Here is a 26,738-nt window from a genome sequence, read left to right on the forward strand (position 1 = left end):
TTCCCCAAGTCTGGTTAATGACATAAAATTCATACCGTAGTTATGAGCAACTGAGGTGTTAGAAATGTTGCTGCCGCCTTCTAAATATGAACATATGAACATGTCTTCATCACTGGCCGTTGCACTAAAATAAAACCTAGTTTCAACACTACAACAAATGCATCCACTCATCATAACAAACTTATACACTGCTTGATTGTATTTGATAGAAATACAGTCATTAAAGCAAAGTTAGGGCTGAGGGTGCGGTAACTGGGCCAGAGATCATCAAAAGATTCATCCACTATGCACCACAAATGTCTTTACTTAAAAAGTGAATCTACAATTGCTAAGATATTCCAAACTATAACAAAGTGTTGGATTGCCTATTGGGTGTTTTGATCCCTGGGAGAAATGCTGCTAACGTGGCTCCATAAATGCAGGTCCCATCAAGTGAAAAAACCTGTGCGTGTGCACAGCCCCTCTTACTTTTCAAACATGAAAACACCGCTTTGAAAAAGCTGCTTCACATTTCTGTCTTGTACGCTGGACAGTGTAAGTCATAAATATGGATCCTTCTGAGCCGGTGCCAAAATTTGATTAAACCCAAAAGGATCCTGAGTGGGAGGGAGGGAGAGAGTCAAACATGAGGTTGCACTTTAGCGGCGGACTTTAGTGCAGCTTTGGGCCTGTTGCTTACAAGTCAACGCGTGACCATACCGTACATCAACCGCTTGCAGAGTGCTGCTTACCGTATGAAGGCTATTGATTTGCTACTTCCATTTCACCGACCCCAGTGAATTTCATTAGCTCTATTTACATGTGTTGGTACATTACATGCTGTAATAGTGTGCACTGACAGCAGTGACTCAATGCCCGTGCTTTAAAAAAGCTGACGTGGACCAGGCAATGGAAGTTTTGAATGTTGCAGTTGACACACAGTTTATTTTTAAATCTGTGATTTTCCTAACTGGTTTGGGTTGCTGGTCACTGTGCGGTGTGGACTTAAAACAAGCTGGACTCACTGCTTGAGTATGAGACACTCGTGATCTTGTCTGGATCTGCTTTCGATCGTTGCGGTGCTGCTTGTGTCCGTCACAAGTTGTTTGACCCCTGGCGACCTCCACCCCGGACTATGTCATGACCGTGTTAGTGCACAAAGTGGCACAGTGGAACAGAGCAGGTCTTCATGCTCAGCACACAGAACAACAGCTGCTTCTACTGATTAGTTCCTCTTTCTCTCGCCCGAGGGGAGCTAATCAGAAAAATCCATTGAACGGAGTGGAATGAGAAATTTCCTCCGCATGCCTCTAAGTGTCACATTGACTGCTTAGGATCAGAGGTGAGAGGATAAAGCTGCAACTGCTCGTTGATGATGTTATTACTCTGCCTTTCTTTGGTCTTAGTGAACAGAAACAATGTTCCTGTAAATATTTGTATGCTGTGTCCTTCATCTGAAAAACCTTTGGAGCATTTGTGTGTTTACAGCAGCAGGGAAAAATGTTTTTTTTCCCCCTCTTCAAAGTGCTGAATGAACAGGTTTCTTCTTTGTGTTTTCAGTCAAACGCCAACCTGTCTTAACTTTCTTAGCGATATGTCTTGACATGAAAAAAAAAATCACTTCCTGTGTGCAGCGTGGGAATGTCACCAGATGACACACGTAAAAAAAACCCACTGCTACGCTGAGAAATACAGACAGACTTTGACAGACATTTGTTTGTACTTAAAGATTGTTCTCAAAGGCTTCACAGCCTGTGATGAGCTTGCTGGACCGACTGTAGAAATCCCTCTTTGACCCGCAATGTCGCAATGTCACATCCTCCATCACGTCATTTCACTTTCTTCTTCCTCCTCTCTCTCTCTCACTCTCTCTCATTCCATCTTTCATTTGAACGCATTTTCTCATTCTCTCATCGCCCCACCTCTTCATGCCTGCAGATAATTTATCACTCAGAGTACAGCAGTGGGCTGTATTTGGTATGCTTTGATCAAAACGGGTCTGTTTTATGTTAGGACCAGTGTCTTCCTGACTCTACACAAGACTCCTCACAGCCTCATTTCTGGCTCCAAACACCGTGCACATCTCCAGTGAAACTACAAGACTTCCATGAATGAACGGCAACAAAACTCCAAAGCTTCGAGCTGCTTTCACTACTGTTTCGTGGAGCGACACGTGGCTGAGATGTACTTGCCGACATCATGAAGGTCTCCTGGATGCACTTTCTTTCTCGGTCGTTGATGGCAAAGCTTCTGGTAATCCTGCGATCATTTTTATCGTCCACGGCGATGAATGCCGCCCTGGCTTTGGCACGCAGGGCATCCAGAGTGAGAATGTAACGGATCTCTGCACAACACGTCACATAAAAAAAAAAAACAAGTGAACGATTTTGAGGATTTAGGAGGAACAGAAATACGTTCAACGCCACCAGTACGAATATAGCTCATAGGATGTTATGTCATGGCTCACCTGCAGCAGAGCTCAAGTGCTTGTTGTCCGATTTGACGCTGTAGACGAAGCAGACCTCGGCTTTGACGCACACAGATTTGCGTCCACCATGTTCACAGTGGTACTGAGACTTCTGCAGGTTTATTTTAACGGGATCAAACGTCATGTTGGCACGGAGCTCCGCGACATCTCTGGACCTGGTACCGACACAGGAATAAACACAGCAACCTTTTAACGAAATGCTGCACATAAGTAAAGAACTTTTAAATTGTTTGTTCCCACTTCTTTACAACATTATCCATCTATTATCCAAGTATAATCAATTCCACCTTTTAACAACATATTCAAGATGTCATTTGAGTCGGGGACCTTTTCACGCGTGAGGAGAAGTTTTACTTTTGGTGTAATGAGTATACTTGAATGTCAAGGAGCGAGAGAGGGAGAGATTGCTGCATCCTTCCAATCTCTTTAAGGAGGGAACACGGATGCATACTGAGCATGAAACTTGGCCCCTGCTCTCTCTCTCTCTCCGCCCAACCGTTGTGCTTCAGTCCAAGAGGAACCGCGGCCTGCTGCCAAATCCTATTTAAACTCTCGGTCACTTGGGAAATGAAGTTTTCACACAGCTTCGTTGAGCCCCTGCCAGTAGAAACTGTGGGAGAGGGTCTGCCTGGGAAGTTGAACCATGGTGTGGGCTGATGTTTCAAAAGTTTTGGGGGGTTAAAGTCTGTAGGCCGGTCTCCAACAGTGAGCTGTGTCGCCAGGGGTTTTAACACAGAGATCATTAGGAAGTTGTTAGTCTCCAGCCTACATGCCCGGTGGGACGCGCGCAGCTGTCTAAACCCCGAATAAGACAATGCAAAGCAGACATGCAAGACGGCGACTCCAGGATACGAGCACTGCTGCCGGTTACGATGGGAGAGGAATGTGTTGTTTAAGGAGCGACTGTTTATATCTGAGGGCGGGTCACGGCTCACCAGAACAGAGAAGCCCCGCCCAGGCCTCCGATGGTAACATCGGTGATTCCATCTCCATTCAGATCCATGACTCCATGTATGGACTGACCGAAGAATTTCACCTTTTCACCGTCCCCACCTGCAGGGATCCGCTGAGGAGGAGACACCACAGAAGCAGAGAGAGAGAGAGAAGCTAAACATAAAGTTCAAAATCACCACGCAGGATCCGGAGAGGCACAGGAACTGGTCTCACCTGCACAAACTTTTCCTTCAGGGACGTCTTATCTCCGTGATAGATGTAGACGGCTCCTCTGTGGTCGTTCTCAAATGGTGCCCCGACGGCCACGTCGTTATATCCGTCCAGGTTGAGGTCTGACACTGCTGCAATGGCCGTACCAAACCGGGCGCCGCATGGTTCATTTTTATGAGTGCAGCTGTCTGACTGGGCAGTGCAGCAGGACTGGTTGACCGGCTTTAAAGTGAACTCATGCTTAAAGTTGTCGCCCTGGTAATGAAGCAAGCAAGAAAAACACAGGGGCAATCAATCTCATGATCTGAGCGTAACATGCCCAAGACGTCCGACGCAGCCACGTCTCGCAGTACCTCAGCTTTATAAACATAGACTTGTCCCTGCTCGTCCCGCTCTGAGCCCATGTACATTGGAGCGCCGACCAAGAGGAGATCTGTGTAGGAGTCACCGTCCACGTCGACAGTCTGCAGGACACTGCCGAAGTAGGAGCCAATCTGCACAGCGGAGGCAGACACAAGGTGTGAGAAGAGTTCGATACAACAAAATACTGCACTGTTTCATAGCATGATACTGTTTCCTCCGTGTGGAAATACTCACTTGATAGTTGTTTTGTAACAGAGACTCGCACAAGATAAAGAAAACTGGGCATTGTTAAGGTCTATAGCATAGTTATTTAATCCATGAGATTAATAATACATTACATCATCACCCCTGTATCGGGATTCTTGCCAATACTTTAGCTTTGGCTAAGCTTTAATTTTTTTTTGCTTATTTTAATAAAGGTGCCAAAAAATGTCCTGTGACTTTTCCATGATAACTTTCAATATCTGGCAGTTATTTACAATTTACTGCATGTAAAAATAGTATATTAGCAATTTAAAATGAAGGCAAAACAAAACGTTATAGTATACAGTATAAAACATATTTAAAGCAAAAAACGGAAACAAAGATGCTGATTCACTGGCTTCCTGCAACAGCTGAGTGAAATGACCATAATAACCACATGTTGGCTTTGACTTGCAACTTCAACTTTTTTTTTCCCCCGATAGCACAAACTGATGTGTAATTACAGTAATGCAAGTCTTTTTCAGTGCGGTTGTGAATACTAGCAACTTCCACACCTTCAAATATCCGAGTATGATTGAGGATGACAGCGTGGGCACCAAAACTCACTTGCTCTCCCTTTAAAATCTGCGTGACGACAATGTCGTTGGTCTCACTCAGACGATAGATAACAACTCGGCCCGTGTGGTTGTACCGTGGTGCACCAGCGACGTACAGCACTCCGCCTGGGGTGGATGCAATCTGAACATCATAACCTGCAGGGAAAGGCAAAGAAAAGCAAATATTCAATTCAATAAATACTGCAGTGGTTTGAATGTGTGGCAGGAAGCTGGTAGGAAATGTACAGACACTCACAGAGCAGACAAGCACATGAGAGCTATGTGCGCAAAGGGCAGTCAGCCCATTAGACGCGATGATACGTGCGTATGCCAACAGCTGAGTTTACAGTACGTAAGCCTGGAACTACCAGTGCTGCTGCAGATGACATGTTGATTAAATAAGTCGACATTCAGATGCTGTGGTTGTTCTGCGAGCCATAAAAGGCAGCAAGACAAAGAGAAGAGAGCCTGAAGTTTATTATTTATGAGACGCAGCGAGAGCCATCTGCTGCAGAGTGTTGGACAAATTACAGTGCGTATCTCAATCCTCCATGCAAGAGAGAGAGAGAGAGGGAGAGAGAGAGGGAGAGAGAGAGAGAGAGAGAGAGAGAGAGAGAGAGAGAGACTGTATATTTATCCAGCAGCTGTAAAATGTTAGTTAATCTCCCGGATGATATTTATCCAGCAGCTGTAAAATGTTAGTTAATCTCCCGGATGATGTTGTTTTATCTTGCTCTCTGTTTTACATTTGTTTGGAATAAAGTTGAATCATGGATCTCCATTAATGACCGTAACTTTTATAGCTGCCATTTAGTTTCTTAATTTGACGATGATTTAAGGGATGACAGAGAGGAGAAGCTTCCAAAATTAAGTAAAGGATTTTTGAATGCGGGTGGGTAGGAAAAAAGCTAAAATAGAAAACATGAAAAGACAAAATTTTACATGTAAATATAAATATTTTGCTTTCTAGATTTAGGTGTTTTTAGGAGTTTGAATAGTGTTTGTGTATTGCATGTATTGGTTTTGTGTGTGTACATGGAAACATGTAAAAAGCTCATTTGATTGCAGTGCAGTGTTATACTGTTAGATATGTTTTTCTTCCTTTCGTTCTTCTGAACTGTTGGCTTTTCAAATAATAAACCAACAGGGTCAGGGTCAAATCTTAATGGCGAAAGAACGGTGACATCAACTGCAAAAGCTGACTTTATGGAAATTGAATTTAGTGGTCAACTCACCAAGGTATCCAGCCAGCCGTTCGTATCCAGCCTCAGTCTTGGAGTCGTAAAACTGGTTCTTCCCTGGATTGATGGATTCTCCTGCATTTATCATCACCACATTCCCGTTCCAATCGTACGCACCCACCGCTCCCAGTAACACGCTGTCCTGCAGAAGGCAACAGAAGGTGATTATCAGGGAGAGTAAAGCATTTGGAGCATTTTTGGTGAGCAACATGATTTGTCTCATTGTGATGGGAGAAGAAAATAGAATAAAAAATAAAAAAATTCTGTTAATTCTCAAGTCGAAGTGATCATTTGCACTAAAAGTAAAAAAAAAAACGCGAGCACACATTTCCTACTACTACTTTCATCAGCACAGAGTCATAAAAATGTCAATCAGGCTGGTTTTTTTTAGCGTTATCGAAAGGAAGGGGAGGGGTCACAGTGGACGTAACATGGATCGTTAGTCAAAGATGACACTCGGCTTCACGCGCTGACGCTTAATGAAGTTTGTCTGCGTTTGTTGAGCTGGGTGAGGCAATGCAGACACAGACGCTACGCACGCACTGACCTGAGAGGTGATAAACATGAGTCAGGAGCAGGAAGACGGCATGTTTGCCTTTAAATAGACACAGGAAATACCTAATGAATGAATAACGACACGTGTAAAAGGCCTAAAAGTAAACATATTGTTTTTTACAGGAGTGACAAAGCGTCTGATTCACTGTCTCTCTCTCTCTCGCGCTGTCCTTGCTTTGTGTTTACATTTGTTATGCCTTCCTTTCTTTATTTCCATCTCCCACACTCGTGCAATCAGACACAACAGCACCAGTCTGAGGTCAGCAGCAGACCGAGCGCGATGTGTGTGTGTGGGAGCTGCTACTGACTCACTAAAGGGCTGAAGATGCAGCACAGATAACCCTGGTGAATTGTGTCTGGATTATTTCATTAGCTGAGCAGACGTCCATGCCAGTGCACATCCACCCGCACGCAAGGACATAAAATGAAGTTCCCTCTAAACTAAACATCTGCATACGTGTAAACCTCCCCCTGACCTACAGATTATGATTCACTCATTTCAGTGAATTCACAGATGACATCACATTTTAACATGACAGTTTAAGTGTCTTTTTACAAAAGATATTATGAACCTGAAATTTCTTGGGAAAAAACAAGTGCTATTTCAACAATATTGTGCCCACGTGCACATGTGGATTACAACTTACAGATCACAGTGGATCTAAAAACACATTTAGTCGCAAGTATCTGGAACTGGAATAATATAGTATTTTCACATTATGATTCAATTCTGATCATAATGTGAACATTTTCACAAATTCATCCTGCGTTTGACACACTTGCTCCAAAGCATAAACAATCTGGATGAGACTTACTTTGGATGTATGTGCACTGAACCCAGTTTGGGACATCTCCATCTCAAACGAGGTAGTAAAGTTTCCCTTTGTGGCTGAGGAAGGAAAAGTGAATTAAATGAATTAAATATGTACATATATATATATATTTATGAGGGAAAATGACTAGTATTTCAGTGTGGAAAGAAAGAGAGGATGAAAACAGTGCAACATTGTTGGAAATAAACATATTCCTACACATTTAGTTATATATGATATATATAAAGCATCTTTGACCATTTACTCATTCACAGCAGGGTGCGGTTTGAACCCGAGCCTGAGAGAATATTGACCAAACCAAGCTGTCAAATGTCACATTTTTTTTGACAATAACTGAAAACATTTAGACAGGTAGATATGGACAAGACGCCGTGCTGAAGTTGAATCTGAGCATCAGAGTGATCTGGTGCCAGATGGGCTAGACTGAGTATTTCAGAAACTGCTGATCTGGTGGGATTTTCACACACAACCATCTCCAGAGTTTAGAGAGAATGATAGCTGGTGAGCAGCAGCTCTCCGGGAGAAAATGACTTCAGAGATCAGAGGAGACTGACTCGAGATGATAGAAAGGAAACTGTTACTAAAAAACCCCACATGTTACAATCAAGGTTTGCAGAGAGCCGTCTCCGAATGTACAACACGTGGAACCTTGCAGCAGATGGACGACAGCTGCACAAGACTAGACCAGGTGTCTTTGTCCTGGTGAGTGTGTGTGTCTGGTTTGTTAAGTTTTGGACTGCACTTACAAGTTATTTGACACTGCGTAAACTGAGTGTATGTACGGCGGGCGAAAGTAGGTCACACCTTCCAAGGCAAAGATCTTGCTGCCCAGAGCGTCGACGATGGTCAACAGAGCCCACTCATCAGACACGTTGAAGAAGTGGTCTTTCAGTGGCTGACTGGAGATGGACTCGATCTCGTTGATGAACTTCTGCATCTGCTCTGCACTCTTGTTCTGCCGATTATAGTCTCCCAAAACCTGGGAACACAATGACACCAGTGGCTGCTGTTAAATAGAATAGAGTAGAATAGGCTTTATTGTCGTTGCACATTAGGGTACGACGAAATAGTGGGTGCGCCACACTCCATCTGTTGCAAGGATTCAGAAGAACATCAAATTTAGATGATTTGCTACTAAAATGGCTTTATATCACTACGGTTACCACACAATCCATTCAGAATAACAATTCACACAAGTCCAGTTGATGCCACTCACAGCGATGCCAAAGCGCTCAATGCCATCGTCGTCGCAGTCTTTGATGACCGTCTGAAGGTTATGGAAGTCATGTGACTCTCCATCGGTGACAATCACCATGACTTTCTTCACGCCAGGTCGCGCGCCTCGCTCTGGCATGAAGGCCTCTTTCCTGATTGGTGGAAAACGTTCACATTTGAATCAAAGGTTCAAGGACTTCAGGAGCACTTCCTGGATATACACCAAGGAGAAAATAATAGAAACAAGAAATGTACATAATACTTGGAGCAACACCTTGGTGCTCCACCTCCTTTTTAATCGCAGAGATCAAACAGTATGTGTCAGTATTTAAAGGCCTTTGCGCACCAGGTGTGTTTTTTGTGATTTATTTGCTGGTTGATAATATTTTTTTGAACCTGCGTGCAGTCGATGTGTGCTTTCACCATGGCGACGTACCAAGCATTTCTGCTCTTTTTCTTTTTTTAAGAAAAAGAGCTGAGCACCTGGTTATCATGCCTGACTCCATCTGTTTCTTCCCATGAAGCACTTTGTTTTTTGATCCTTAAAATAATAGATGTGCTTACATGCGTCGCACAGAATACAGCTCCGAATGATTTGGTTTTTTTTTACGCGTTACAATGGATGAGGATGTGTTTTCACAAAGGTTCCTATGATGTCAGATGATTTTGTTATTGTATTTTCGCTCGGCTAACTTGCAATTTCATCAAATTACAATGACCAAATGACCTGATTGAGCTGAAAAGTAATTTGTTGAGCAGTGGATACATTTAAGATTCCCTAAGGTCCAAGGTCTGATCAGATCCTGGTCGTGTTCACAGTCTGAAGGCACTGGAGCTTTCCCAAAACATGCAACTATGTGTTAAACTGCCTGTTTAAGCCTTTATCCAACATTGTTCTTGATTGCCTGATTGAGTCCTCACCTCCAAACTGTGAGGGAATACTTGGATCATTTAACCTCATCTAATTTAATTGGTATTGGTTTTAACCAACGTGTGGCCCAAATCTACCGAAAAGATCAGATGATATAACGTTGCATTCCCCACAACACTGATGGTCTTATGGGAAAACTGTGGAAAATGACCTCAGCTTTAACATTAAGCAGAGGTGAGCTGAAGGCCACAAAGATCTGTTACAACCTCCAAACGCCAAACCAAATGAGTGGGAGGGGCTAGTGTTGAGTACCTGGCCGTATCAATGCCCAGGAAGGTCATGGTCTTGAAGCCGGTCTGCTGAGGCAGATCTTTGACAAACGCCAGCAGATCAGGTGTGTTGGTAAACTGACTCAGATTGACGTTGTGAGTCACGGTCTCACCGTAGGACACTATACCCACCTGAAACACACAGAAACACACGTACAGTTTTACCCTCATCTAACTTACAGTATGTATTTTTTCCTCTCTTTCTGTGTCCCTGTCTTCTCTCCGTCCCCTCCCTGAAAGTCTGCTGAGGCTGTGGTTGGGTCTGTGGGATTTGTTTGATGACATGATTTTCTTTATACAGCAGGCAGAGGACTATAGCAGCCATGGAAGATGTGACTTGCAACCACTTGATGGCACAGGCAGAAGAGTTTTCCAGTGTTTCCCTCTGGAAAAACTACACTAGCTGCAGGACAGATCACTGAACCCTTAATAAAAAAAACTAACTGCCTCTTTGCAGAGCAACGGTGGACAAGAAATACAGTCAAGGTATAACAGATAGGTTAAAATGGAGGTCATTAAGTCTGCATTATAAAGAACAGCATGTGGAACATTGAACAATCGAGGGTATTTAACCTAAGATGAAATAAAAAAATGGAGCTGGCAGCAAATAATATATTCCTTCATTCATAAGTTTTCTAACAGAGTCCAGTGTTTAATAACCAGCCCATTCTTTCATGTTTAATTCATTCACGTGACTGACCTGAGAGAGTTTAGGGCCAATCACAATATTCTTGATGAAGCCATCCAAAAACTTGATGATGCTCTCCCAGGGGTAGATACTGTTCGATCCGTCCAGAACCATCACGATATCCAGCTCCTTTGCACACTCTGGAAGACAACAGCAACAACTGTAGTTCATAAAAGTTTCACGTTAGAAACGCGTCTTTGATTTCTTTCTTTCTTTGTTTGGTTTAATTGTGAATTACTGGTGTGAAGTTTGACAACCATGGCTATAGATGATGTAAAGTTAAGACATGCACATCGTCCAGATTGAAGGATTCATTTGCTGATTGTTGTCTTGATTAATCAATTTGTTGTTTGGTTCATAAAATGTCAGAAACATAAAAAAAAACCCAGAAATGCTGATTGGTGTTCCCAAAACCTCAAAATGATGATGTTCTCAAATGTCTTGTTTTGTCCACAAAGCAAAATTCAGTTCTTTAATGACTCCTCTGTTATATGGAGCAAAGAATCTGAAGCTGGCAAATCAGAGAGCTTGTTTTAATTACTAACGATAGTTGATGATTCATTTAGTAATGAATGAATAAACTCTATGATTAACCTATAATCAGGTAATCTAGGTGGAGGGTGATTCATAGAGGCCTATGAAGAGCAGACAAGACAAATTGCCATCACTTCAAATGTTTTAAATAAGTTTAAAATCAGCTAACATGATGAGACAGTAACATTCTCAAAAACAATACGTTGTTTACGTCCATGTGCAGGTCATGTCATGCAGTTCATTATTTAACTCCTGGACATCAGTGGTTTTAAATTTGATTTCAAACCTTCATGCCAGGCATCCGTGACATCTCATTTGACTCAAGAAAGCAAAAAAAAGGAAGTGCAACCTCAGTTCTTTCACTTTCATTTAGTTATGGATACAAAAAAACAAACAAAAAAAACAATAATTCAATGACTCTGGCCTTTTAATTTCAACACGTTTTGGCAGCAATGCGTGGTCACATTTTGTGTGTGTGTGTTTGTTTTTTGCTTAATAAAAGTGAAAGAACAGGAGAATCAGAGAGAGAAATTGACAGTTTACTGTCCACATTGTTCCCTTGGCAGGAAACAGAGTGCAGGCCCAGTGAACTGTGTCCTAACTTGGGCATACGACATAGAAGACAGGCTGGGGGTGAGACAGAGACAAGTTTACATTAAGAAGAATGCTCTAATCTCCCTCTTCACTTGGTGGTTGGGTGGTACTACAGCAAAGAGTAGATTATTATCGCTTATCCCGGACAGGGAATTTGTGCAGATACTGTCACTTCCTGTGCGGGCTCTGCAGCGTCTTATTTTTGTGTCGGGCTGCGTACCTTGGACACCCGGCGCCACGGAGTTGAGGATCTGGAAGGAAGAGCTGACATTGGCACAAACTCCTGAGATGTACTGCTGCTGCCCGCACATGTAGCCATACTGAGGACCACACGCCTGTGGAGACAGGACACACACACACACACACACACACACACAAACTGAAACTCTGGTTGCATGAGACAGTATTTACAGGATGTGACTGGTTAGGTTTCCACCAGTATGAGGTCATGGGTGAGAAGAGGCTGCAGGGCCGCTGAAGACAGAAACCGAGAGGAAAGAACTACTCAAGCTGAGGATACTGTACAACACACAGACGATTAAAAAAAAACCACACTGGATCAAACTTCAAACTTGACTCTGCTAAAGAGAACGAAACCAAAGGGGAGAAGCAAGGAGAAAAGGCCAGTCCGCGAGGAAATAAGGCTTTAAAATGACCTTCAATAACTGGAAAATTGAACAATATCATTTAATCTTTCAGCCTCATTTCCTGCATGCTCCACAAACCTGGTGCTTTCCTTACTTTGGCAAGGACGTCGATGGTGTTCTGGTTGCACACGAACAAGTTCACCAACTAAAGCTACATGCTTTGTGAAAATGTTTACCATCTAATCTAAAATGTTAGTGTGACGAGTGTGTCCTCATCCTCTGGGATTTGTGACCTGAATTCCATTGCAATCAATCAATCAAAAATAGTTATTGGAGTATTTCACTAAAAACCACAAAATGTGGCTTTCGTTGTTGCTTAAGATTTCAATATTCCGAAGGGACTCGCCCCTCTGGGGATCGTGTTCATGTCTTTACATAATTTAAATCCAATCCATCTTGAGCTATTTCAGTCCAAAATTGAACTAAATGAACAACAGGCACACTTCTATTCCTAGAGCCGTTTAACGAGGCTTAAAGGTACTTAATGCACATAAATTGCGCGGCAATAACATTATAGTAATTGCTAATTATATTGTGACAAGTCTTGTTAAACATCTTGTTGAAATCGCAGTTTTTTCAGATGTTTTTTTATTAACTCCGAAGGCTCTGGAATTACAATATAAACAGAGCGAAGAGTTATAACAACACTCACTGTTAATTGCATTAAATGCCGTCCATTGTTTCTGTAATTTGCACACCCTGCTAATCTCATAATCGCGTACCAATACATTACACACTTGATTTACAGTATCCTGTTACATTTCCCAGAGCTGGGAAACACTCCGGCTGAAACCCGCTGTCTCTACACAGTCAAAAGGCCAAGTGAACAGGGAGCTGCAGCCCAGTTTCTTGCAGAGTTCAGTCGTGCCCTTGCTGTATATTTGGTATGGAAGAATGTCCTTTCATATAGTATGAAGTGCAACGTCCGCCTTACCAGAAATCCTCCACTGGGATTGGTCACAAGTGTGGTTCCCATGGTCATGTTCTCCTTCACTTCGTGTAAGTTGGGAACTGTTGTGTTTCCTAAGGAAGAAAAAAATAAATAGTGGATGAATAAACAGAGTGAGACAAACAGGGAATAGACTGAACAGCTGGGCGGATTCCTCTCCTTCTCTTTTCTCACAGGAAGGCAAACTCAAACATCTTAACTTCTAGAGAATGTAATGAATACTGACAAGTGGTTAAATATAGTTTAAATTTGTTACTTCGCTGGCCCCTCCCACAATCTCACATAGACTATTAAATACAAAGTGTTGTGTGGATAAAACTCCCCGTCGCGGTGATGAAAGACAAACGGAGGAATCAAATCATTAAGCAACCGCAACATGTGGCTAAAATTAGCATGCTATTACAAACTATTTCTTCAGTTGGGGAGTGCCTTGGATCTGGATCTGACTCCACATGTTGTCACAAATACATCCACATGACTTAAAAGCGTTGAATCAGCTCTTTATTTTTTTTTTTTGCGGGCACATTTGTGATTAAAAGAACATTTCTGATTTTCCTCTGCAGTGGATTATAGGTTTTGGTCTGTGCTCTCCTGCAGAAGAAGTAACTTGTGTGGCATGATGTCCTTTAATGAACTAAATGTAACCCTTTCTTCATCTCTGTGAACGCACAGGTTTATGCTTCCTCGCTTCATCTTTCCTCCAATCTCGTGCTCACTATGAATGTAAAAGAGAGCATTCATTTGGGCTGTTGATGACATTCTGCTGACCTCAAGTTCATACAAGCACATCTCAGATCATACATGAGATGAACCAGGATTTTAGCACCTCATGACGCATCCACGAGGAAGTGACAGCAGCTTCGTGGGGCTGCAGGGGAGAATATAGAGTCGTTGTCTTTGTTTGAACCTTGACTGCAGATAACTATCAGAACAACTCTCACACACATTTCCTCTCTGTGTGGCATGACCAGGTCAAAGGGCACTTTGTATACCAGACATACCAGTGTTTTAAATAGGACTGGGACAACATGCTTTCTGTCATAATAATTCAGCTGTATCTGATTCTTTATTGCAATTCCACATGTAATGGAATTCAGGGTTACAGATAACACTGGTAACATGAACTTCCAATACTTCATGAGCTAAATTGACAACTGCTATACTTTTAGTTGTTTTTGTTTACCAGGCTAGGAGAAATATCATGATTCCGCAGTCACAAATGTTCAATTAAAATAATAATAAAGTCTTTTTTTTTTTGTTTTTACAGTTAGACCCAGTTCCCAAGAGAATAACACAGTGATTTAAGACAGACCTGATGCTGGTTCTGGCTCTGAGAAATGGTGCTTTCTGGTGAACCAGCCCACATTCACACCAGTTCAAGAACTTTGAGAACATTAGTCCACGTTACTCAGGCGGAAGTAAAAAATAAACCAACACTGGCACTTTTCCTCCATACTTCCTCTACTTCCCGCTCATTGTCACAACCCAGGATATGACACGTCGACTGATGATGACACGAGGAAGAGCCAACTTTTTTTTTTTGGTCCAGCCGAGAAACAACTTTTCAGGTTTCAAATCATTTCTGTGGGATTGGTTTGGGAAGTGGAACTGTCATTTTTCTATCACCATTACATGTTTAAGCCAAAAGTTTAAGTCTATTGTCTCTTCCAGTTTCCAGTTAAGTTTCACTTTCATTTTCCAAACACAATGACGTTTTAGTGAAGGTCTCGGGAGTAAACTCCTTGCCAGGATTTCATCAGTGATAGCCTTCCTGGCATAACCACCATTCCGTTTTATGGGTTGAACGGAACCGTGATTAAAAACTACAACACAATAACGACACACACAGTTATGTTTGCTCATTATGGCTTTGGCATCTCTCTCTCTCTCTCTCTCTCTCTCTCTCCTGTGCTGCAACAGTAAGAAACACATGAGGAAATGTATTTAGGTTAATGTCAGGCTACAGGGGCGTTGTCAGCGTGCAAAGATTCAAATTACTCGAACAGTTGACTGATACGTTGGTTCCTTCGATGAGACATCAACATCCTGCTCTGCTGCTGCACTGGGTCCTGCTCCTCAAGGGCACTCATGAAACATCACTTGAAACATCCAAAGAAAATGAGGTTCTGGATCAATTTGAGTGGATAAAAAAAGTTCTGCTCATGCGTCGTTCCACTTTACATTCCAAACGCAGCAGTGACGCTGTTGTCGTCATGTAAACCACTCCCAGTTGTTGGCTGAGGCGTCTGCCTCCGACTGACAGTCTCAACTCCCAACTCCCAGTGGAGGTTATTCCAGACGAAATGTGAGATTTAGGCTTTTGTCCAACAAACTCCTCCAAGATAAAACAAACACTGGTGTGTGGAGGCGACATCTCCAGAGGTTCCTATACATTATCGTCACTTCAAGCCAATCATTTACTCAACAGCATGAGAATTGTAACTTCTGTTACTTGATAACCGCGAGGTGTAAACAGCTTTGTAAAAAAAACAAAAAATACAACATCCCTGAGCTGATAGTGTGCGGATAAAGGCACTAACTCAGTCTTCCTGCATCACTGCACAGACAAACATTCGTAGAGCATTTCCAGGCCACTGACCGGGAGCTAAATTATGTTTATCGGTTTAATTAAGATATAATTGGAAGGATGAAAACATTAAAACCTTGTTTATTCACTGTCTTCCTGTACTGATGGGTTTCATTTCCTCCCCAGGAGACAAAGTCAAATATACACTAGATTTAAACACACAGTGGCACAATCACACACAACCAATCGGCATTAAAATTCACGTACAAGAGGCAAGTGTACTCATTCAGCACGCTGAGTAATTAAAGGGATAGTTCGGGTTTTTTGGATGAGTGGAAGAGTCAGCACTGATGTCTCACAGATCTGCACAAATATCACATAGTAACCTTTTTTAGACATGCTTTTCATATAATAATAACCATTCCCTCTGACATCGCGAAATCATAATGTTTGATTTGATTGACAGTTTTTACATCACGGGCACACAGGAGTTGCTGGTCCACAGCTGCCTCCGTCTTTATGTTCAAACGTGTTGTTTTGCGACTTTGGCGTTTGGATCGTCGTTCTAAAGTGCCACGAACTTAACAAAAGACATTTTCTCTCTCTTGCATCAGTTGAGTCTTTTGAAGACTCTAAAAATAGGTGTTAAATGTAATAACACACAGTAATAATAACCGTATAATTGATGTAATAACCAGGTAAAGAATGTCTACACACACACACACACACACACACACACACACGTAAACAAACTAAAGTATTCTTACTAGGCAGCTCCAGTTTGACACACGTGTTGTCCCCCCTCCCCACAGGACATTTGTAGACATCTCCGGTTCGTTTCGCTGGTTGGCCAGATAGCGGTGAACCAATCAGAACCCTGGAAAAATAAACAAAAAGCAGTTGGGGTTGGTCACAGTTTGGCAAAGTATGACAACGAGCGCTACCCAAATATTATTGCAGAAATTAAGAGCTGGCAGGTTTGAAGCAGTGGGTATGACCACTTAGACACACACACACACACAAGATTTCTCACTAAGTTAAATTAAACAGGAACCACAGTTCAGATTGGCCGATAAAGCGTTGCCACTTATTGTAACCGACCATAATTACATCTGTGGCTGTCATTTTCTTATTATTCTAACAGTTCCTTATAAAAAAAAAGATTTGTTTCCATTACTGCATGTTATTTTGCATAATGTAATTGACCTTAGGTGTGAGTGTGCTTCTTTCGCCCTATGTCAGCTGAGATTGGCACAGGTCGCCCCCTCCCCCGCGACCCTCATGTGGAGGATAAAGCGGTAGAGGATGGATGGATGTGTGATGTCTGTACGCTGTAGAGCTGTGCAACATTTTCTGTGCCTACAAATGCTTGACTGTCTGTGTTCATTCGTTCCATAACCTCGTGTCACTCTGTCAGTACACTGATGCGAAAGAGAGTCTGCAATCTGCCCTCCTTTAAACATTCGGGCTTATTAACATTCCTCGACGCTAATGGGCCCTGGACATCTAAAAGGAGACACAGAGTGCAACAACACACTCTCAGCGCGGTCAACTGTCAGACGCAAAGCCGGCCCGTTACATCACCACACAACTATCTTTTTCTCCCACTATGGCACACTCCGATGGCTCCATTTCATTTATTTATTTTTCCCCAGATAGAGTTTTATCTCTTTGTTTGGTTTTTTTCATCTGTTCTCTTTCACTCCTTGTGATCTCTGACGTCACCCAATCCACCCCCCCACCCCGCCCTGTTCTTACGCACACACACCTCTCACTGGGAAACACTTTTCTTTGACCTGGAACAACAACATGTTGCTACCTGGGGGTGTTTTTCAGTATGAACAGTGCCGAGAGCCGATTAACGCGATACGATCGTTCCCGGAGAACAGCGCCAGGTACAGACGGCCGTGTTGCGAAAGCAAAAACGAAGAAATAACTGGATAAGTAACTGGAGGAGAGATGCACACACACAGAGAGCTGTTAAACACGGTGTAACAGCATTTAACAAGGTTTTAAAAAATGAGTTCCCAAGACTGATTTAACAAGGAGCCATGGATGCTTGGTTTCAGTGTATTTTAAGGTGGAGACTGTGAATACCCTGGTGGGCAGTTTATGTTTAACAGCTGGAGTAATAAAGGATCCTCATTACAGCAGCATCTGGCATGCTCCCCTTCACTCACTTTTACAGGTAAATTATTTTTCCCCCTTTAGGGTGTGAAGTTAAATGAAACCGATTTAAGTTTTTGTACAATAAAATATGATAAAAGGCTTTAAAACTAGTTGGGGATGTGTACCTGATCACCAGATCAAAGACACTGCTGTTAAGTTTATCTCCAAGTTTTAATCCAAATTAAATGTAAAAATAAAGGGTATTTTCAGCCAATTTAGTAGATGAACCAGTTGGATATGAGCTTTTTATCCACCTCCTTGAATGAAGAAATATAGGGATTCTTAACACATTTAAAAACTTTTATATTACTATCATTTTTTTCCCTTTTGTTGCTGCCATTACAATAACCCGACCTCATTAATGTCTGATGTGCTGGAAGCTATACAAGGTTTAAACCGGCAGCTGTGATTTGAGTAGGAAACGCTGCAGTGGAGAAGAATGATGAATGTTTCGTCTCTGGACACACTCGCTCATTTCCTCAAAACATCCAGCTAATGACACTCACCATTTTCCCTCGCTGTTCTCGAACTGCTGCACGGTGTAGCCAAACATGTCCTCCAGTGGACCGCTGAATGACAGGCCGTTCTTCTGGTCCACGTTGAAGGACCATGTGCGCACAACCAGCACTGGGGAGAAGAAGCGGAAGAAAAGGTTACACAGTGACCAACACTATTGTTAAATCTTTGTATTCTACTCTTCTGCTGCTCCATGTCCTCAAATAAGAAAAGTGTGTATTTGCCATGTAAATAACAGGAAGGTATAGGCATAAACAAACATTTTTTATATTAAAAATAAATCAAATCCTAAGTAAAACTTCCTGTGCGGAACCTCTGAGTAATTACCAATATAGTTTTGTCTCTGCAACCTTACAGTCTAAGTTATGACCTTGTTTTCTCTCCCCCATCCCACTCACTCTCAGACACACGCACCCAGTTAGAAAGAAAGAGAAGAGGACAAAGCAATGCTGTCTTCTGATGTCCTCTATAGCCCTTTGTTAAGTTACTGTATGTGTTGTATATCTATCTTGATCTGTCTCATATCTATTACGCGTATACACTGCATCTAGGAAACTTGATTGGAGCTGCATGCTGAAAGAAAAAGCTGCAGATTGGCAGCTGGTCAAGAAACACTTGATTGCTGTTGGCAAACATTTTCAATGTCAGACAATCACATTTACAAGACTCATTGGTGCTTTCAGCCCTATATAGTGCTGCTGTATGAAGCCGCGTGACTTTACTCACGCCGTGTGCTTCCTCCACTTCGCCTGCTAAAAATGAATCACTCACCACAGAAGCTGATATTTGTTTATCTGTCAAACGTTATGCACTACAGCTCAAAAGTAACTCATAATCATAGAGCAACAGAATACAACATAGACAAAGCGGTCAAATGGCTTCAGTGTATAAATATTGTAAAATTTACTACACAGGGCAGGAGTCTCAAACTCAAATGACCTGGGGGCCACTGAGCATCTAGTCTGGTCAGTAGGGGGAAAGTCAAATGAAAAAAAGTCACACTTTTATGGGGAAAAGAGAGTGTTCAGTGGGGGTGGGAGATATGAGCTTAAAATGATATCATGACAAGCCATAATAATATCACAATATAACAATAGTTAACAGAATTTCAAAATAAAAGTGTTTGTTTTGATATAGACTTAATCATTTTTGCACACGCACCAATTAGTCACTGTTGCGACCCCAGGGTCGCGTTTCTTCTCCCTGTGTGTATGTGAGTGTGAGAAAGGTTGCAGGTGTGCATGTTTGAGTGAATGACATGTGTGTGAGAGTCTCGTGGATGCTGGGAGCTGATTGGTCCTGGTTCCGGTATAAAAGGCCTGATTGTCCCAGCTGCAGTGGACCTCCTCGGACCACTCACAGCCAGACTGCCAGCAGACAGTTGTGTGCTTGTTTTTAATAAACCTTTAAAATGGTTTGTTTAGTTTGTTGATGGTGTTTTTTTTGGGAAGAGGTCGTCTTTGTCTTCTGCATTTAACTCATCATGCTATCATGCTCAGGGGCACCCCAGCCCTTGGCCTGTCCTGGGATTAAACCAGTGACCTTCTGGTTACATGCCCAAATCCTTTCCTCTTAGCCATGAGTTGCCCAATGAAGTATTTACTAAATAAAACCATATGGAAATAACTAATTGTAAGAAGTTTGAGACCTAGAGCGATGGATCATAAAATAAGGGTGAGCCATATCGCTCTCTCTCTCTCTCTCTCTCTCTCTCCCTCACACACACACACACACACATAAGAGAGTCATTCTGGAGGACACTCGAGGAATTTCAAACATTAATGTGAAGCACTGGCCAGAGTCCAGTCTGACCTGCAGGACAATGGTTTCTTATCTGCTCTGTGCACAGTCTGCGCCCGCCTGTCACTGAGCTGAGTATATCACAGAGCCTCTATATAAATCCAGCCATGTCTCATTATGCCCGCACCACAATGACACTCTTTATATCTACTGTGCCATGCAGATTCCTCCAGTATAATTCATTCAATTCCCGGACGTGTGAGCGAGAGCAGAGGAGTAGGAGAACTGTGGGCTCACGACAAAGACCATGCAGACACAGACCTCATCAAGCTGCAAATAAAAAGCAGCCATTTGTTTGTTTGATGATGAGGCTTTGTAGCTATAATGTGGTCCATCCAGAATAAAAGATAGAACTATAACTAACAGAAGGATTACTGAGACATTAATGTGGTTAAAGCTGCTTTAATTTAGTGATCCTCTGTTTTTTCCTCTAAAGTCCCCATCGAGTTTTCACAGCTGGATGACCTGCTGCCATAACTTTGGTGAAACCTCAGTATTTCATCTGCATACGCAAAACTAACGACATCAGCCTCAGCTTTCTCATAAAATATTAGGTGAAGCAGAGACTGTTGTGGTCTATTCTTTGCATATTTAATATGATGTTCAACTTGAGTTTTCCTTTTGAATTCATTTTGTTTGTTTGTTTGTTTGCATTGATGATGACCACATTATTTCTGTGCAATACATCATCTGCCTTCAGCAGAAATCTGTTTCGGTATAACATAATCAATATTTTCTTCTTGTCCATTTCTTTTATTAATAGTTCCTGCAACCTTCAACCATAGAAATTAAATGATAAACCTTGACAATTAAAATAAGGTGCAATATGACAGATGTAGGATTAATTGGTGCATATGTTGTTGCTATTATTTTTATTGCAGTGGTTAGCACTCTTGCCTTTGCAGCAAGAAGACCCGGGTTTGCAACATGGTCGGAACAAGGGTCTGTCTTATTTTTTTAACTATTATTTTAATCATTTCCCTGTTTAAATATATGCATCTTTTGATAGAATTTGCAAAATATTAAATTTAAAACTCATAATTACCAGAACCAACGGCAGAGTGACAGTGTGACAGTGTGTATGTAACCCATTTGTGTATGTTAAAGGACACACAGGGCAGAGGAACGACAGAGAAAACAAATGTATGTATGTGAACCTGGTTCTCCGCTCACAGGCGCTCAGATGCATAAATGACACATGTTATGACGCCACTCACAACTTTCTTATAAACCAGAGGAGTTATCATAACACACTGCTGCCAGTCATCATCCTGTCATGTTTACATGTTGGTCCAATAGATTTCAAACCAGATGACTCTTTTAAAATGTCCCTCTAGTAAAAAGAAAGAGAGGGTGAGAGAAGAAGAGAGAAAGCAAGATAGCAAAGTCATACGCTGGAATCCCAGCCAAGAAATATTATCCCCTCTGTTTCTCCCTCATTCATTTCTCTACTTCCTCTGTCACACTCCCTCCACCTCTCAGACAAGCTCCATATCCTGTTCTTATTAACCCAATTATACTGCAGACATCCCCTTAAAAGCTGTAGGTATACACACACACACACACACAGGCTCCCAGCCTGACCTTAACCATAACCATTTGATGCCTAACCCTAACCTTAACATATCAAATCTTAGCCCTACACTAAACCCTTCCACAGAAGTGAGGTTCTGCCTCATTAGGACGAGGATTTAGGCCCCATGGAGACTACTGGTCCTGACAAGGTCAGTGTTTATGCCAGAAAAGGTCCTGAAGAGGAAACAAATACAAATACAGACACACACACAGCTAATTTAGCTGATTTAAATGGCTTCAGGCCAGCGGAGTCCTTTTCATTTATCACTGACAGACCGCAAGTGCAGTTCACAGTCACACTGGCCTGAGCTGGAAGTCATACAGGGGCGTCCTCCTCCGTGTGTGTGTGTGTGCCCATCTCATTTGGTTATATTTCGGCATCTCATGCGCCTGCTTGAATCAAAACCAGTCGATTATAAAATCAGCTACTTTCACGAACTGAGTCAACATCTGTGCTGGAAAGCTAGGATGAGGGCTTGTCTCTTGTTGATGGAAATAGGCACATAAGCCTGTGAGAAATTGGCAAATAAAGCTGTCCATCACTGTCTGAAGGATTCGGACACAGTGAGAAATTAATCACAAACACTATTGGACCACTGTGTCCGAGGAAAGCCTCATTAAAGGTTAACATGAACTCGTTTCACAACCTAAAGAAAGCAATATATGCCACTGTCTAAAAAGGCTAAAATAGTCTTAAATAGAATGGGTTATAAGCTATAACTCCAGAAAATGTCATCCTTATCTGTTAAAACTGCAGTGCATCACTTTTAAATATCAACAAATGCTTGTTGCATCCAAATCATTATCAGATGATGAAGCTCCACACGACTCCACACTATTTCTCTCAGTGTTGTGAATGATGTCTCGTGTTGCCCGGCAACATTCCCGCACTGCACGCAGGAAGTGATTTGCTTTTATGTCAAGACTGACTGACGGAGGCAACTGCAACATTGTGCTAATAAAGCGATGCTGCGAACAGTTTGGAGTACGACTGAAGACACAAAAGAATTGCCCACGAAAAAAGAAGTCAATTCAAAAAAGCCTGGAAGTTCAGTAGCTTGACAGCATAAATGTCAAATGTCTTATGTTTTTCACTTGCATCGAGAGAAACAGATGTTTCACTTGTGCTTTATGCTTGTAAATGCTGATGTTTTAGCACTTGTTAGTGTATGCTGCCAAAGCAAAACACAGGAGTCCTACACTCAACACTGCACCTGATCATTTGACACAGATGGATGCTGCCAACCTCCAAACACTGTTGCACTGCCAAGTACAATTCAATAAAACCCATGTGTGTCATTATTTACAGTAAAACAAATCTATTATTCCTCATCATATCAGATATCGTGACCTTTCATACCATAATGGGTGTCTTTAACCAAGCTCCATGTCGTCTTGATTGATCCTGACAGTATGTCGAGCCACGCTAACCCACCATAAAACCACACGGCCTTCTGCTATCCAAACCAAAACAACTCCGTCTAACAACTCTGCAACACATCAGACTGTGAGTGGCGAGAGTCAAATAGAGCCGGGGCAGACGGCAGCACTGTCGGCACCTGTTGGCCTGTGAGACATCAAACCTGTGACAGACGTGACCCCGAGTCAACACCTGTGGACTTCAAAGCCTTGTCCAGCTTCAGTAAAAACACACACCTAGCTAATCCAAAACAAGACATCTGCAGCAGCAGCAGCTGAGAAACTGGCTAATCTTAATGATAAATTGCTGGGGTCAAATATTAATGAATCATCCATGTTTTTCTGATGAGGGACTGGTGTTTAAACGTTGGGTGCAACCTGGACCTTTTGACTGGCAAAAGAATCTTCATATTTTGGCACGGTTGTGAGAAGTCTGGAGCCACTCCCTTGTTCATCTATCTTTATCTGTTTTTATTCCTCACTCCTGATCTCTTATTACCCTGATGTAACCGCATACATTTCTCAGGCGTATCTTTTTATTTCATGCTTCATTTCCTCCCTAATCACTCTACGAATGGCTATCACGAGCTAAAAGTCTGACAGGTTTTTAGCTCTGCTGACTCAAACTTAATTTTCTCATTTGGCTGTCTGCTGAGCCGCTGCTTTACTCTTGGCAAATGTACTATGTGACTGTGCAATGAATGCATGTCTGTGTCTTCATGTCTGGATTCCTTTGAGCATGTTAGAGATATTTATTTTCCGTATTTACTGCATGTCCATAATGGCAAAATCCACTTCAGTTTGACGAATCCATGCCACACATTTATTAACAGGTCCAGCGGTCGAGCACCTGAAGGGTCAGGCCCAGACCCTACGGAGCTATGTGTCTGGGCCTGGGAACTATGTTCGTTCCCCAGCTCTCCCCCGTGCCTCAGGCAGCCCTGCCCCTCGGTGCATTAGCACTTGCTCCCTTCGATAACTCCCCAAGCTCTGAGCCCCCGTGCCCCAGGCCAGCATTCATCCTCCAGCCAGAGCTCCAAGGAACACTTTTGAGGGAAAACTATTGCAAGGGAACACAAAAGTTGGTTTCTAAAGATATTTCCCAACCATGAACCTCACCGGGGTCCGTATGACACACTGGTCCATGTTTTGGTCAGTACGGAATTATCCCTTCCAACAGGATTGGAAAGAAAAAAGCCAAAATGTGCAATTTTTTTAAATATACTCTACATTGTGTATTTTTTAGTGAAATTAAGTTAATTCAAACATAAGTTATCTAGTCACATGTCAACAACTTGCTTATTTTATCTTAAATGAACTTAATTCAATTGGGTGTTGCCAAATAGTTAATTTGTGTGTCAACCATTGTCATTTTATGACGTAGAGCTATTTACAGAGCTTATCAATATCTATCAACATGCAGCTCAAATAACCAGCAATGGAAATGCAAGTCAGATAAGGGTTGATGGTTCCAAACAATAACGTGTCTAAACGGCATTGTACCGCTTAATGGAAATGCAAATTTATAGATACATGATCAGAAAAGCCTGAGAATGAAAGAAGGTGACTTCTTAGGTGTTTGAGATGAAGTACAGGTGATTATTTTATTATTATTCATATTTTTCATTAGACTTCACCTAGAAAAAGTCACATTATCAAATTTGTTCGTAATATTTCCACAGACTTTCCCGATAACACATCCACCAGCTTCTGAGCTATTCAAACGTGAACTAAAGTGGTGAACACACGCTGACAGGCACAGACTTCTCTACAGGGACACTCGGCTGGCGTGGAAAAAAAGAAATCAACTCCCTCAGCCCTGTTCACGCTGCTTCCTGTTCTCCACCCGTTCATTAATTCATCTCCATCCCTCGTGTCCCACAAGAGCATCACCCGTCTCTCTACTATTTCCTCCCTCCATTCATCTTGTTATCATCCCCTGCACCACTGTTTCCAACAATGCTTGTCCGTGCGTCCCCTCATCCATTGACTGAACATTGTGGGTCTCCTGGTGACGGTGTCGGGTTGCACTTGGTGGAACTTCCAGATGTGTCCTCTGGAGCCCTGTTCTGTTCTGTTCTGTTCGCCCGGCACAGAAAACATGCAAGCTGAGACCCACGCATGACATCATCCCCCTGGACGCTTGTCAAAGCTTCCGCGCCCCCCCTCAGCCCCCGACCCGCCCACTATAATACAGGGGAGGTCGACACCCTCCTAACCAGATCCATCCCACAGTCACATAGCTCACGGTGTGTCTGCTAAATCTGCTGATCACAACAGTTTGAACATTAGTGGAGGCAGAGGAGGAGGAGGAGGGCGGGGCTTCTGGGATACATCAGATGTCTCTGGAGCAACTAAAAATACACACACACACACAAACCCAGGGGTCTAACAATGACCTTCCTCCAGAATCAATAAGCAACATGCAATAATAATCACATGCTATGAAGGAAAGGGACAGAGTTAACTCTATAGTCACTCAATCCCAAATTCTTACATGATGGACAAGCACAGGTTTAAACTGGACAGAAATACAGAAAAGCAGATGAGCGTGAGTGGAAGAAGACGAGTAATGGTTGTTTAATATTGCAACACAAAAAGCTCCTCGGCAGCAGTTCTGACATAATGATACCTGTACGTCTCATTTTAAATAACACACTGCGCCGTTTGCGGGGAAAAGCAACAACAGCACTCAACAACAGTAATTCCTTAATGCTCTAATTATAGTTGAGCGTGGAGCGTGTCATTAATGGTGCTATTCTTGGTGTCTTTTTAATAACCAAGTGACACTGTGAGGCTTTTAGTGAGACTAAGCAAAACATATCGATCTGCACTTTCCACTTATGTGGCTTAAATTTTAATTAGTTTTACAGGAATGACTGGACAGAGTGCTCACTGTCTATTTCGGTAGATTAATGACATTGAGACAGCGTCGACGTCGGACCGAGGTCGGCTCTCTCGAAGGTTCAAACGCGCAGCTGAAGCTCACCAGTGGATGCATTAACATATTATACTGCCATGTTTGTCTACTCTGCACACAAACTGACACGTTCCGCGTTATTTATTTTCGTAAACCTTTCAGGGAAATGCTTTTAGGAGTTTTGTTTGGATTACAGACTGTTCTGTAAACGTATGAAAGCATCATTTATGGGATTGAGACGTAAGCATGAGCATGAGTGAGATAACTATATGCTGAGTCTGCATGTCGCCTTGACTTAAAGTGGAGAATATATCTTAGAGGTTCTATACATCATTTTAATAATAGTTGGAATACTTTCAGCTTTTTAAAGACGATAAACCACTGTGACCCAGATCACAATGCAAACTGCCATTTCTGTAACACCTAATATCATTTTGAAAAACATTCCGCAAATGACTTGGCAACCCCCCAAATGATCTCTGTGGAATACGACCCTGTTTCCGGGATTGACTTATTTATATATGCAACTGATAAAAAAGTGACTGCCTGTTAGAAATGTAAT

At 42.3% G+C, this 26,738-nt stretch overlaps 1 protein-coding gene across 1 annotated transcript in view; it reads right to left on the minus strand.

The window, feature by feature from the left end:
• itga1 (integrin, alpha 1) overlaps positions 1 to 26,738 on the minus strand; it is a 45,591-nt gene that overhangs the window by 6,928 nt on the left and 11,925 nt on the right. Inside the window, exons 2-17 of the mRNA XM_044012660.1 lie at positions 18,453 to 18,573; positions 16,545 to 16,654; positions 13,236 to 13,324; positions 11,875 to 11,989; positions 10,539 to 10,666; positions 9,822 to 9,970; positions 8,640 to 8,790; positions 8,228 to 8,402; positions 7,406 to 7,479; positions 6,030 to 6,177; positions 4,805 to 4,950; positions 3,985 to 4,125; positions 3,635 to 3,886; positions 3,403 to 3,533; positions 2,447 to 2,622; positions 2,172 to 2,323 (exon numbers count right to left, since the gene is read on the minus strand). Of these exons, the coding sequence (XP_043868595.1) occupies positions 2,172 to 2,323; positions 2,447 to 2,622; positions 3,403 to 3,533; positions 3,635 to 3,886; positions 3,985 to 4,125; positions 4,805 to 4,950; positions 6,030 to 6,177; positions 7,406 to 7,479; positions 8,228 to 8,402; positions 8,640 to 8,790; positions 9,822 to 9,970; positions 10,539 to 10,666; positions 11,875 to 11,989; positions 13,236 to 13,324; positions 16,545 to 16,654; positions 18,453 to 18,573 (2,258 nt within the window). The remainder of the gene's footprint in view (positions 1 to 2,171; positions 2,324 to 2,446; positions 2,623 to 3,402; positions 3,534 to 3,634; positions 3,887 to 3,984; positions 4,126 to 4,804; positions 4,951 to 6,029; positions 6,178 to 7,405; positions 7,480 to 8,227; positions 8,403 to 8,639; positions 8,791 to 9,821; positions 9,971 to 10,538; positions 10,667 to 11,874; positions 11,990 to 13,235; positions 13,325 to 16,544; positions 16,655 to 18,452; positions 18,574 to 26,738) is intronic.

Source organism: Solea senegalensis, linkage group LG21, assembly GCF_019176455.1.
Source record: "Solea senegalensis isolate Sse05_10M linkage group LG21, IFAPA_SoseM_1, whole genome shotgun sequence".
Lineage (NCBI taxonomy): Eukaryota > Metazoa > Chordata > Actinopteri > Pleuronectiformes > Soleidae > Solea > Solea senegalensis.